Source organism: Diabrotica undecimpunctata, chromosome 3, assembly GCF_040954645.1.
Source record: "Diabrotica undecimpunctata isolate CICGRU chromosome 3, icDiaUnde3, whole genome shotgun sequence".
Lineage (NCBI taxonomy): Eukaryota > Metazoa > Arthropoda > Insecta > Coleoptera > Chrysomelidae > Diabrotica > Diabrotica undecimpunctata.
The window spans coordinates 113,299,385-113,314,343 of NC_092805.1; the positions used below are offsets into that span (position 1 = coordinate 113,299,385).

The 14,959-nt window shown below is 36.1% G+C and overlaps 1 protein-coding gene across 3 annotated transcripts in view; it reads left to right on the top strand.

Annotated features, from left to right (window-relative positions):
- The window catches only part of rempA (intraflagellar transport protein rempA), a 108,779-nt gene that overhangs the window by 42,046 nt on the left and 51,774 nt on the right, over window positions 1-14,959 (top strand). For all 3 annotated transcript variants that reach the window (XM_072526647.1, XM_072526648.1, XM_072526646.1), the window contains exons 9-10: window positions 873-1,099; window positions 7,528-7,814. In XM_072526647.1, coding sequence (XP_072382748.1) covers window positions 873-1,099; window positions 7,528-7,814 — 514 coding nt within the window. The remainder of the gene's footprint in view (window positions 1-872; window positions 1,100-7,527; window positions 7,815-14,959) is intronic.

Genomic DNA, 14,959 nt, shown 5'->3' on the forward strand with positions numbered 1-14,959 from the left:
TTGGTGACATGGTATCACCATGCCTGACTCTCCTTTTATCTTTATTTTATTAGTTGCTGAATGTAGACTTATGGTTGTTGTGGTATTTTCATATATATTCATATTCATGAAAATAAAAATGAAAATGAAAAACTTAACATCATCTCCTAATAAATAGTTGCATATCAAAATTTTGAAGTATTCTTCTTCTTATCTTCTTTTAAATATTGAATGTTTTTCTAATTTTTTCATATCTTCGTCCTTTATTTCTTCTAACGTACTTTACTAAACGTACCTTTAGTCTAGTGTCTTCAAGAATATTTCATTTTCAATTTTTTTTAAATTTCAGACAACGAAGAATATGCTGGAAATGTTGGGGGCATTTTGAATACTATTGATTCTGATTTTGAGTACTATTGATTTTCAGTAGGTACTATTGATTTTAAGTACTATTATTCAAATAACATGTAAACTGTCTTCTAAAAATTCTTTGATTTGTTAACGGATGAATCCAATAACGATGCTTTCATCGTTAAGTTCTCGCCCGACACAAAAGAGCGACTACGCAAGTAGTTTCGATGTCATCCATTGGAAAACTAATGTAATTCGGCGATATATAAATGGCAGTGGAGGCACCTTCTAGATTTTCTACGACAGCGATTTTTTTCGCAAAAATCGCAAGTGCAGGGCTAGCTTTATGCAGTTCCTGCAGTAAACCTCTTTATATGTGGCTTTACACTCGTATTAATCAAAATTTACGAACGAGGGCCTGATAGAACTGAATCTTTTTAATTCAACTAATCCTTTTGGATAATTTTCACATTTAAATATTCCTATTACAAAAAAAATATAATATACTTTAATTTTATTAAAAAAAAACCTTTGAATTTAAGGTGATATGGATGCAGCTTTCAAATCCATAAAATTAATACAGAGCAAAGGTGTTTGGCACAGTTTAGCAAAAATGTGCGTAAAAACAAAACGCCTAGATGTCGCTAGTGTTTGTTTGGGGCATATGGGAAATGCTGGTGCAGCTAGAGCTTTGAGATTAGCTGTCTCTGATGATTCTCTAGAGTTAGAAGCCAAAGTTGCTTTATTAGCGGTACATCTAAATATGCCGGTAAGTTCTAAGTATTTTAAATTATGAATATATAAAAAACCGAAAATATTAAGTAATACAAATAATTACAATTTTGAGTGATTTTTATTAATTAGAATTATTAAATTTATAGTTTAAAGAATATTAAGAACATACACAATAATAAGACATAATAAATACAATTGTAATAAAGAATATGCCTTGGTCCAAGGAGTGATCAGGTAGCTTAGGCCAGTGTTTTTCAATCTGTGGGTCGCGACCACTAGGGGGGGGGGGTCGCCAAGATTTACTCGGGGGGTCGCCGGCTGAAAGAAAAAGTTGAAATTCTTACACAAAAAAAAAACAATTTTAGTGGGAAGGTTCTGCTTGTTTATTTGTCAAAATTTTATCAAATTGTGGTGCTGTTTTTGAAACGTTAATAACACAGGTCTGCGACATAAAAATTGTTTAAAATTGAATAAGTGATTTTTATAGTATTTTCAACGCTAATTTTGGGAAAAATAGTGAAAACATTCCATCACGTACAGTTATTCCACAAACTGCTTGTCTGTTTTAGCTTTTTTTCGATATGTTTATACATAGTTCCGTACTCTAGTGAGTTTGAATTTTTGTTTTTTGGATCTTTATGAACTGTTTATTAAGCCCATAGTACTTTTAATAAGTATAAAAAATACTTTAAGGTATTTTCAGTTACTTAGCTGTTTTTTTACTATACAAGTTGTATGTAAAATAAAGAGTTGATTAGGAGAAACCAGCATTATTTTCATGTCGGTACTTATCCATTGCCTCCCCTTCCTCGCCATCCACTTACTGACTCACTGAGCATCTTTTATGTCAGTGCCTGTCTGCCACAATGCCCATCCCCCTCTCCATCACCAAGCAGTGAGCTTCTGCTACCTGTTCTTCAGTTCATAGTATCTCTTCACTCTGTGCTGTTCACTTGCTGTGGTTACTAGTGATTTGTAGTAGTGATTGTGAGAGTAGTATTAAATGATATCTCGTGACACACGGATAGTTGGCAATCAAATATGAATCAAATAACTTTCAGTGATTTTTTATCGAACTACAAAGAACATAAATTCAAGGCATCAGCCTAAACAGATTGTTTTCTTGTGGTGTGAAGTTGTTTTATGAAAAATGGCTACCAGAGGATGTATCAACTCACCAGATTGCTTCTGCTACATTTGTGGTAACTATACAGTTAAAAAGCAACAAAGAAACATTTCCGATTTTGTTGAAAAGGTATATTTTGCCTATTTTGGTATAAAGTTGGGTGATCAAGACAAGTCTTGAGCCCCACACAAAGTTTGTTCAGTGTGTGTTGAAGAACTGAGACAATAGTTACAAGGTAAAAATCAGTCATTTCGTTTTGAAATACCAATGGTTTGGAGGGAGCCCAAAAACCATAGTGATGACTGCTATTTTTGTTCTTGCAATGTTCAAGGTTTCAATTTGAAAAACAAAAAGGATATTTCTTACCCTAACATCAAATCAGCCATTCGCCCTGTTCCTCATGGACCTGAAGTACCAATACCCTCTCCTCCAGTTTCTTTGGATGGTATTTTAGATGACCACGAGCTATTGGCTCAGCTAGGTGAAAGTGAAGAAGACAGTGATGGCTACTATCCTGGCACAACTGATCCCGTTCCATTCTCACAATTTGAACTGAATGATTTAGTTAGAGACTTAGGTCTTCCTAAAGACTCGGCAGAACTTTTAGGGTCTAGATTAAAAGATAAAAATATGTTGGCTCCGGGTACGTCCTTTTCTTGGTATCGTTTCATGGAAAAGAAGTTTGTATCTTTTTTCTCTTAAGAAGGTGACTTGGTGTTTTGCAGTGATGTTCCTGGACTTATGGCACGTTTCAAAATAGAATATGCTCCTGATGAGTGGAGACTTTTTATAGATTATTCAAAAAGAAGCCTTAAAGCAGTGCTTCTACACAATGGCAATAGGTATGCTTCTATGCCAGTTGGACATTCTGTTCACTTGAAAGAATGTTACGAAAACCTCGAACTGGTTTTAAACAAACTCTGCTATTCAGACCATAAATGGACACTATGTGGTGATTTGAAAGTGATCTCAATGCTGCTTGGTCAACAAAGTGGTTATACAAAGTTCCCTTGCTTTCTCTGTGAATGGGACAGTAGAGAAAGTAACACTACATTAAAAAAGTTTGGCCCTTGAGAAAAACCTTACAGGTGGGGGTTAAAAATGTTGAGAGGAAAAGCCTTGTGGATCCCAAAAAGGTATTACTACCACCACTCCACATTAAGTTGGGGTTAATGAAACAATTTGTAAAGGCGTTGCTAAAAGAAGGGGAGTGTTTCAAGTATCTTTGTGGACAGTTTCCTGGTTTATCCGAGGCAAAACTAAAGGAAGGAGTCTTTGTCGGACCAGACATTAGAAAACTGATGAGAGATCCCAATTTTATGGACAAAATGGAAACAAACGAAAAAGCAGCATGGACATCTTTTAAACTAATTGTTACCGGTTTCCTACGAAACAAAAAAGATCCTAACTACAAGACAATCGTCGCAGACATGCTCGACAACGTTAAGAAGCTGGGATGTAACATGAGCATTAAAGTTCATTTCCTCCATTTACATCTAGACTACTTCCTTGCAAACCTTGGTGATGTAAGTGAAAAGCAAGGTGAAAGATTCCACCAAGATATCAAGGAAATGGAAAGAAGGTATCAAGGAAGATGGAACGTCAACATGATAGCGGACTGCTGCTGGATGCTAAAACGAGATGACCCTCAACGAGTACACAGCCGGAAAAGCAATAAAAGAAGCTTCGACGGAAATCAAAAGCGTTACTATAAGGACTTATGAGCTTAAAGAGAAATGTAAGTGTACTAGATATGTAGTTTATAACATGTATTATACATGAAATAAAATCCTTTAACTTAAGAAAAAATTTGAAAAATTGCTAAAATTTTGTTATTATACCAAAAAGTAATTCCTTTTTTGCAAGAAAACTTTACGTGATAGAAAAAAATGGATTACATTTTTGCAATCAGCGCTGAAAAATACATAAAAATTAGTTATGAAATTCCAAACAATTTTAACAAATATTTTTTTTGTAAACCTGTGTAATCAAATCATTTTCTTATTGCAGTCGATTTTTCTTTTTAGTTTTAATGTCTACCATTGAAGAAAATGTCAGTTCACACAAGTAGGTAGTGCCGAGCTGCACTAATAATTTAAGAGCTTTCCTCGTCAGCTCTGGATATTCGTGTTTTCTTTTCATCCAAAATGCGCCGACACTTTAAGAATAAAATTCCATTTTAAGCATGCCATCAGCAGCTAAATATAAAAGACATTCTTTTATGTTTGTGGTCCCATTGTCAGCTGCAGAATTCCTGTCTGGAAAGTATGTCAAAAAGTTGCTCTTGTAAATTATTCAAGCTTTGTATCATGCAAGGAATGTGAGCCAATACTGCAAAACTTTGGTCTGTTGCATTATTTTTAACAATCTACTGAACACATGAAAAGACTCGAACGTTTTGTTTTGCAGAGAGGTTGACCATAAACGAAGTTTTGCGTGAAATGCTTTTACTTTATCTTTAGCTGTTAAAATATTTTCTTCTCTTTCTTGAAGGTTTATGTTCAAATTGTTAAGGTGACTAAAAATATCTGCCAAAAATGCTAATTTCAAGAGCCAAATAGGGTCAGGAAAACGATAAGCATATTCAGTCGTATCAGTTCTGTATTTGGATGACATTTGTGTGATAAAGGAGATTTTGATGAAGCAAGCCCATATCTTCACAAACGATTGTGAATAGCCGGGTTTTCAAAGCTTTACCCATGATAGAATTTACAATTTTTATTATCTCCTGGAGCACGTCATTTAAATTAGAAAGTACTATTTTAGCAGCCAAAGCCTGTCGATAAAGAAAACAGTGTGTACAGGATATGTTTGGCATTATCGATTTTTAATTTTGCAATGAGTCCGCTATTTTTGCCTGTCATAGCTTTAGCGGCATCGCTACAAATAGCGTTACATATTTTCCAATCAATATTGTAGTAGCAAGTGCTTTCTAAAAACATATCGTACAAACACTGGCCAGTAGTGTTTGCAGGATATACATTGCAAAATACGATTTCTTCTGTGATACATTGATCTACTTCAAACCTCACAAATACTACAAACTGTGCACAGTCGGAAACATCTGTAGATTTGTTAAACTGCAAAGCAAAATGTTCTTTAATTTTTCAATTATTTGTTTTTGAATACCCTTGGCCATATCGTTTATTCTGCGTGAAATAGTATTGTCAGAACGCCGTAGCTTTTTAATTTCTTTGCCTCCTGCTTACTGACGATAATTTCAACCATATAAAGTGCTGATGGCAAAATAAGATTTTATGGACTTTGAAATTAGCTAATAATGTTGACTCGTTGACACTGGATGCCTGAAAATAAACCAAACAATATAAAATGAATAGTGAATAATCAATAAAAATTAAGGAAGCGGAACCTTTGCACACCGAAATTAAATATATAACACAATAGCAACAATTGGAATAGAGTCGAATTCAGATAATCGCCTTTAATAATGTTAAGCACGGGAAGCTATTGGAAATCTTGCAATAACTAAACATTGATTATCAAGATGTTCAAATAATATCAAGGTGATACTGGGGTCAAAAGGCAAGAATAAAACTCGAAGGCTCCCTATTAGAGAAAATAAATATTCAGAAGGGTGTACGACGGAGATGTATTTTCCAGCCAATGCTATTCAATTTATAGTCAGAATATATTTTCCGACACATGGTTTACATATCAACACCAAGAAAACCAAAATGATGGTTATCTTAAAAAAAGTTAACAATAATTGCGGAAAATTAGTCTCCAATGGACAGATCATTGAGTTAGTTTCTCAGTGCAAATATTTTGGAGCTGTATCCAACGAGAAAACCAACATTCTGAAAGAAGTTCACGTAATGTTGACAAAAGTGAAAAAAACTGTTGACAGCACTCTCTCTCTATGACTCTATGACTCTACGTAGGGCTTGGCTTATCCTCCTCCAACTGGCACTGACTCATAACTTTTTAACTTGATTAAAATTCATCACTTTTTTATCTTTTTTAGCTGTCCACTATATCTCGAAACATGCAGTAGCACAGACAACACTGGAAGTTAAGGATATAGTATCGAACTTTGAAGAAGCAACACTAAGCGTAGGCCTGAAAATAAACGAAGAAAAAACTAAATACATGGTCGTATCAAAAAAGGAACGACAGCGAATAAGACAAAACATTACCATAAACGATCATAATTTTGAGGTGGTCAAAGAATTCAAATACCTAGGAGCAACAATTACCAGTGAAAACACAGGAGAACGGGAGGTTGAAATACGAATACTGGCGGGGAATAAATCATTCTTTGCCATTCAACATCTAATGAGGTCAAAGTTTCTCTTAAGGCGTGCCAAAATCCAAATGTACAAAACCATAATACGACCAGCAGTGACATATGGAAGTGAAACATGGACATTGAGAAAGAAAGAAATCAATAAGCTATTAGTATGGGAACGCAAAATCCTGCGAATTATATATGGTCCTTGCAGGGACAGCGTGACAAATGAATGGAGGAGCAGATACAACAATGAAATAGAGACTCTCTTCGGGAAAGGAAACATCGTAAGATACATAAAAGCCAATAGATTAAGATGGGCAGGCCACGTGGTACGGAGTGATGACGACAGACTGATTAGCAATGTGTTTTGGGAAAGACCAGATGGTAGAAGATCGACAGGAAGGCCTAGAAAAAGGTGGAAAGACGCAGTCAGGGAAGACCAGGAGAAGATGGAAGTAAGGCCATGGGAAATAATAGCACAGGATCGGAATCAATGGAAGGCAATAGTAAACGTGGCAAAAACTCACGAAGAGTTGTAAAAGCCAATGATGATGATGACTATCTCGAAATGAAACATATTCTATATTATCGATTCTCTCATTTTTTACGGGTCACATACTTAATTGTGATGATTTACAAAACTCGCCCTTTCTTTTAAGATCGGACCTCCACAATTAAAGCGACCGTTTCTCACAAGCGCTCCCCGGAGAAATGAAGTCATGACAAAAATTATTCTGTCGCCAGCATAAATGAAAAAATTCTTAAGTGGACGTTTATTTATCCTATTGTATACCTCGCCGCTTTGAAAATCAACGTTTTATTTTTGCCTATTATAAACAGACTCCTTGTCTGTTAAAATTATCAATCTTATAAACGCAAAAATATTAAGAATCTTTTTATGTTTTTATGATAAGTATACAGGGTTAATTAAAAAAATACTACAATAGCATTCGATGTGTCGATCCATCAGACAATTATTTGTGTGGTAATTTTATCTGATTGTATTAGTTTATCCAGATTTTGCTCCTAAATACTTTTCATGTTTCCAATAATGTATATTTTAAAATATTTTCTGTCAATTCAGGACGAAGCCGAACAGTTGTACATCCAATGCGGCCGTTATGATCTTCAAAATAAACTCTTGCGTAGTAGAAATAAAATGGATGCAGCCCATGCGGTATCCGAGTCGAAGGATAGGATTAACCTTAGAAACACTGACCATACTTGGGCGAAGATGCTAGAACAGGCAGGTGATTTTAAAGAAGCCGCAGCTAGATACGAGAGGGCCAACACGCACCTATATGACGTTCCCAGGATGTTGAGCGATCATCCGCAGCAGCTGCAAACTTATATGAGCAAAACGAAGGATAAGTAAGTATACTATGGAAATATTTTACATAACCAAATATATAACGATACTCTTGCACTACTATGATACCTATACACATACAGAAGGAACTTTACTAGTAAATCTCTCCTTCGATATATGTGCGTCTGTATGTACGCTCGGATATCCATGAATTCTAACGGAGAGGATAATATATTTCTCTTAAAATGGATTATCCGTTCACCTCTTTACAATCCGCTGATATATCCACTTATGATACGTAGTCTGGTTTTTGATATGATAGCAATTTCGTTTATGCATCTTTCTGGTAGATTCTCTTTTAAGATTTTTTTCCTGTTTTCTATCATTGACACGCCTTTCTGATGGGAATAGAATGAGTAACACGAATCCGTAACTCCCCTTTTTACCATACTGCTCATACATGGGTCAATATAATACACCGACGTATTCTAATTTAAGTTGCAAATCCCTTTTAGATTTTATAGTACTACCACGGACGACCATAACATGTAATGATCATCCGTAATACTTCATTAATCTTTTTGTTTTTCTGGTCCCCGCTAAGATTCGAACCATGATCCCACTAGACTGCTCAGATCGAACTGAGTAAGCTGGTCAGATTAGCGATTGAATCGACTTTTTTTAAAATCTACTTCTTTTCATGCATATTGTAGCGAGATTAAATAAAACGAGCGGTTCGAATTTATAGAAATATATTTATTTATAAGTTTACAGTTCGGTACTCTGTTATCAACTTAACTACCTCTGGATTTGCTTGATATGCACTTCGCTTGTGCCGCTGGTTAATAATAATCAAACTCCGTGCGAAAACAAAACTGACTTTATTTTGAATTACACAATACATATAATATGAATGCTAATAAGTATTATGTCCGCTCGCGCTAAATGCTGTATCACCGATCTCCTCTCGTATTTGAGTGCTTGAGTGCTGTCGTCTTTGGGGTGTCTTAAGGGACTCGCCTTATCTTCACATATGGCATAATATCTTCCTACGCTACTATGTTGCCGGGTTGTAAAAATGTATAAAATAAACTTGAATTGGATAGAGGCATGAACATGGCCCCCGCCTTGGCAAACACTGCCAACAAAATCGTCTGCTAATGCTAAATGTTCAAACGTTTAAACTACACTTAGTCCGAAACGGGTAGCGGACACACCTTGGAAAAAGAACGAGTTATGATACCATTGTCTGTCTTTATCCTAAAAACTCTGGCTACACCATCACTGCCGCGTAAAAGTTCGATCACGCGACCTAACTTCCACCTTAATGGAGGTAAATTGTCCTCTTTTATGAGCACTAACGTGTTTTCCGCAACTTCACCGTTAGTAGTAGTCCATTTCGTGCGTTTTTGTAGTTCGGAGATGTATTCTTTGTTCCATCGTTCCCATATATGCTGAGAAAGCTGCTGAATATGCTGGAATTTTGAGAGCCGATTAACTGGAACATGACGCAAATCTGGATCTGGATTGGTAATAAGTGGTCTTCCGATGAGAAAATGTGCAGGAGTTAATGGGGAGAGATCATTTGGATCACAGGATAAAGGATGAATCGGTCGGGAATTTATTATAGCTTCAATCTGCACAAGCAACGAATAAAATTCCTCGAACGTTAAGTGCGCGTTTCCCAAAACCCTATGCAAATGATGCTTAACTGTTCTTACTCCGCTTTCCCACAGTCCGCCAAAATGTGGAGAATAGGGAGGTATAAAGGACCACGAAATATTACTCTTTAGCAAGGATTCTCTTATCGCGGGAGTATGCTGCTCTAAAAATTTTCTTAACGATTTTAACTCCGAACTAGCTGCTATAAAATTGGTTCCATTGTCGGAAACCATCTTTTGAGGCTTGCCTCTTCGTGCAATAAATCTTTTAAAGGCCAGCAGAAATGATTCCTTAGACAGTTCTGTAACTAATTCTAAATGTATGGCCTTCGTACAAAAACAAATAAAAAGACACATGTAACTCTTTATTAGTTTACAACCTCGACCCTTTCTATCGCGAATTAAGAAAGGGCCCGCATAATCTACACCTGTTACAATAAACGGTGGGCCACCTGCGAGACGCTGGGCAGGTAGGTCACCCATTATTGGCTGAATGGATTTAGATTTTAATCTAAAACATTTTACACATTTGTGTACGGTACGTCGCGCTAAATTTCTTCCTGATAACGGCCAGAAAGTTTCTCTTATAGTTGCAAGTAAAAGCTGAGGACCAGCATGCATAAGATCCTTGTGAAAATGATTAAATATTAACGATGTAACTATATGATGTGCCGCTAAAATGATGGGATGTTTTTTGTCATACGTAAACTCGGAATGCTTTAAACGCCCGCCTACTCTCATGATGCCCTGATCATCAAGAAATGGAGATAAATTAATGAGTTTGCTGTTTTTATCTAAAGATCCCTTTTGGTTCAAATGCTTTATTTCATTAGAAAATGACTGTGATTGACACAGTTTTAGAATACGATTAAATGCAGAATGTATTTCATCCAAAGAAAGGGGTTCAGAAGTTCTTTCCTTATTTTTACACATGCGGATGAATCTGAACACATATGCAGCGGTTCTTTTTAAACGTAAACTATTAGAGAAGCGCTCAAATGAAAATACTTCCGCATTCTGTGTTTCATCAAGTTTATTCGTAAAAACCTTTATGTTTTTCCTCGTTTCGCTTGTTTCAGTAGGGACAATTTGTAAATTTGGCCATTTATCTGAATCTTGCATGATCCACTCCGGTCCATGCCACCATAAGTTGCACTCCATTATTTTATCTGGTTCCACGCCTCTGGACACTAGATCTGCAGGATTATCCTTGCCTGGCACATGACGCCACTGCGCAAACGAAGTGGTTTCCTGGATCTCTGCTACGCGGTTACTAACAAACGTCTTCAATGCATTGGCTGCTGTTTTCAACCAACTAAGTACTATCGATGAATCTGTCCAGACGTAACACGTATCAAATTGCACATTTAATGAATTTTTGACCTTATTGGTCAAACGCGATAAAATTACTGCTCCACAGAGCTCTAAACGCGGCAAAGTAACTGGCTTTAAGGGCGCAACCTTGCTTTTTGCACATAATAAGAATGAATACGACCTGCCTAACGAATCGGTAGATTTAATGAATATGCAAGCACCGTATGCCTTTTCTGAGGAGTCGCAAAATCCATGAAGTTCTAGTTTGACCTTACTAAAACATATAACATGCCGAGGTATTTTTAAATTGTTTAAGATTCCTAATTTATTCCTAAACTGTAAATAATTATTTGCTAAATGCTTCGGTATGGGATCATCCCATGAAAGACGCTCGAGCCATAGTTGTTGTAACATAATTTTCGCTATGATGGTACACGCACTTAATAGGGATCAAAAATTTGAGCTATGTCCGATAATAAAGTTCGCTTTGTGATTATATGGCCTAGAGATGAACTTATGCTATAAAACATAGTATCTGATTGCGGTGAGTACAATAATCCCAAAGTTTTCGCCTTCTCGTTTTCACCGAATTGAATAACGGAACCCGTAGTTGAATTATCCGGTATATCTCTCAATATTTCAGGATCATTTGAATAGAATTTACGCAATGTAAATCCTCCGCCTTTGAGGACCTCAAAAAGTTGTTTACATGCTTCGCGCGCTTTCTGTTTTGAATCAAAACCTGTCAAAAGGTCGTCCACATAAAAATCGGATTTAATAATGCTAGCAATGTTAGGATTTTTAGCTTCTTGCTCCTCTGCCAATGTCATTAGACATTTAATCGCTAAGTAAGAAGAGCATTTCATACCGTATGTAACTGTTTGTAACTGAAATATTTCAATCGGTTCTTCCGGATTATTTCGCCATAAGATACATTGTAAGGATTTTTGATCATCTGCAACCAATACCTGACGGTACATTTTTTCTATATCCGCACTAACTACATATAAGTGTGTTCTAAAACGCAACAAAATGGAGAGTAAATGATTTTGTAAGGTTGGTCCGGCCATTTGAATACTATTTAATGAAATGCCGTTTGTAGTTGGCGCACTACAATCGAACACAACGCGCAAACGTGTCGTCAAAGAATTTTCCTTTAATACTGGATGATGTGGCATAAAATAAAATGTAGTATTTACCCTAAAGTCTGTTGCCGCTTCCGTAATTCTGCATAAACCTTTCATATGTCCTAACTCTTTATATTCCTGGATGAATTCGCTATAAAGAGTTTTAAGATTGGCATCTTTATTCAACTTACGCTCGAGATTTAAAAATCTATTTTTTGCTTGACAAAATGAATCACCGAGTGAACTTATCGATTCCTTGAATGGCAATGATACTATGAATTTGCCTGTCGCGTCGCGTTTCACCGTATCTTCGAAATGTTTTTCGCATGCAATTTCTTCGCCCGAGAGTGCAGGCTTTCCATTGAAAACCTCTTCAAGTTCCCAGAACTTACTTAGCTGTTCTGTAACTTCGATTGTGTTTGTGAAATTACACTTAGTTATTCGCTTTTCTGATGCTTTGTTTTGGCTGATATACGGCCCTGCTATGATCCAGCCAAACATTGTTTCTTGCATGAATGGTTTATTTTTACCTAAACTAATTCTGTTTCCGCCCAGTATTTGCCAAAATAGATCACTTCCTATCAACAATTCGACCTTTTGTGGTTTATGAAAATGATTATCCGCTAATTTTAAATGTTTAGGTATCTGCAAATCGCTAATGTTTATTTCAGATGCCGGCACGCACCCCGTAATTTCTGGTATTACGAAACAATTTAAAGTTGTATGAAAAGTTATATCGCTACGCGACTGTATATTTATTTCGCATTTGAATCGAACGGGAGATGCAGTATTATTTATGCCCATGACTGATATGTTCGCGCTTGTCGTTTTTAATCTAAGTTTATCGCATAAATGTTCGGTTATGAATGAGCTTTGTGAACCGCAATCTAACAAAGCTCGCACTATGTATGCCTTACCTTGGCCGTCAAAAATATTAACTAATACTGTGGACAGTATAGTTTGATCTGCAGCGCTAACTGCCGAAACTGACATATTGGTAGTGTTTAAACTACCTTGTATATTATCTGCAGATCGTATATCGCTCGCGTTTTCTACCGGTTGATGAACTAAAGCTGCGTTCTGTTCGCTTGACCTATCTGGATGCAATAAAGTATGGTGTTTTGACGCGCATTTCTTGCATGTTGATTGTCTACACCGCTTATAGAAATGTCCAGGTTTAAGACAATTCGTGCAAAGATTGACCTGTCTTACTTTATCAAACCTGTCCCTAGATAAAAGTTTTGAAAATTCGCCGCATTGATAAATGTTGTGTTCCCTTTTGCAAATAGGGCAACACTGTGTATTATCCGATTTATTTAAAGTTCCCTGTGATGAATATAGACCGCGAATGTTATGTGAATATTTCGTATTCCGTGAATATGCGCCCGCCTGAGAAATATTCCGTGTATTTTGTTTTTCAGCTTGATTTACCTCAAGGGATTCTAAGAGGTCCGCCCTTGATTTTAAAAACGTTTTAAAATCATCAAAACTAGGAATTTCATTATGTGTTTTGCTATTCTCCCATGCGCGTAAAGTGGATGTATCGAACTTACAAGAAATAATATGAATAAGGAGTATGTCCCACGAATCAGTAGGTAGCCCTAGCTGCTTTAACGCGTATAAATGTTTCGAAAAAATGTCAACTAATTGCCGCAATTTATTAGATGACTCTTTATGTATTGGCTCTATATTAAATAAGGCATTAACATGATTGGAAATTAATAATCTCTTATTATCGTACCTTTCCCTAATTAATTTCCACGCAACTGTATAATTTTCGGCGGTAAACTCTAATGTTCGTATGACCTGCGCCGCACCGCCCTGTAATGAACTTCGTAAATAATGAAAACGCCTTATATTGTCTAAGTACTCATTTCTGTTAACTAAAGATTCAAAAAGATCTGCAAAATCTAACCAATTATTATAATTACCATCAAATTTTGGTAACTCGATAGGTTTAAGTTCAATACAATGCCCTGTATATGAATTCTTAGAGCGCTCACTTGCTTTATCGCTTTCTATACAAGCTACTTGTTGATTATCGCGAATGATTTTTCGCGCTACCGCTAATTGTGAATAATATTTGTTATAGAATTCTTCGCGCTCCGTATATTCATCCTCTAATAATTCAAATTGAACCGTATTTTCTATTTGCCCCTGAACCTCATCGAATTCGCCCTGTAAATGTTCTATATTATTTACCATTTCAATAGCCTGTAATACTTCTAAATCTGAAATCGTTTCACCCTTAGTTATTTTATCATTTAACGCTAATATAAATTTCGAAAATATTGTGAGTTTGCATTTAAAACCGCCCCTTTTTCGCTTTAAATTCTCCATAATTTTATAATGAATTAAACAGTAAACAGAAACAGATTATAAATCGCTTGATATTCGACCCTAACGTTCTCAGAATTATCACATGTGCAGAATAAAGGTACAAAGACTGATAAATAAAAGGAAATGTGAAATGGATATGCTCACCAAAATATTTGTATGTTTATTGTAACAGCTAGCCTCGTGGCGCCAAGGATCTGCCTCAACTCGTATAATAGATCTTCAATCTTCACAGATTTTAAACCCACAGTTGTCCAATTATGTAACTGTCTTAAGAATAACGTTCGACAGTCTATAACGCGCTCGGGCCACTATGAATGCACTATTTCGCCCGCTAATTTGATGACACAAATATGAGTTCGGAATTCGGTGAATTTACACTGTTTCAACACAAGAATTTGATGATACGACTCGAATGGACCATGGATTTGCTTGATATGCACTTCGCTTGTGCCGCTGGTTAATAATAATCAAACTCCGTGCGAAAACAAAACTGACTTTATTTTGAATTACACAATACATATAATATGAATGCTAATAAGTATTATGTCCGCTCGCGCTAAATGCTGTATCACCGATCTCCTCTCGTATTTGAGTGCTTGAGTGCTGTCGTCTTTGGGGTGTCTTAAGGGACTCGCCTTATCTTCACATATGGCATAATATCTTCCTACGCTACTATGTTGCCGGGTTGTAAAAATGTATAAAATAAACTTGAATTGGATAGAGGCGTGAACAACCTCAATCAGCGTTACTTATATATATATATAT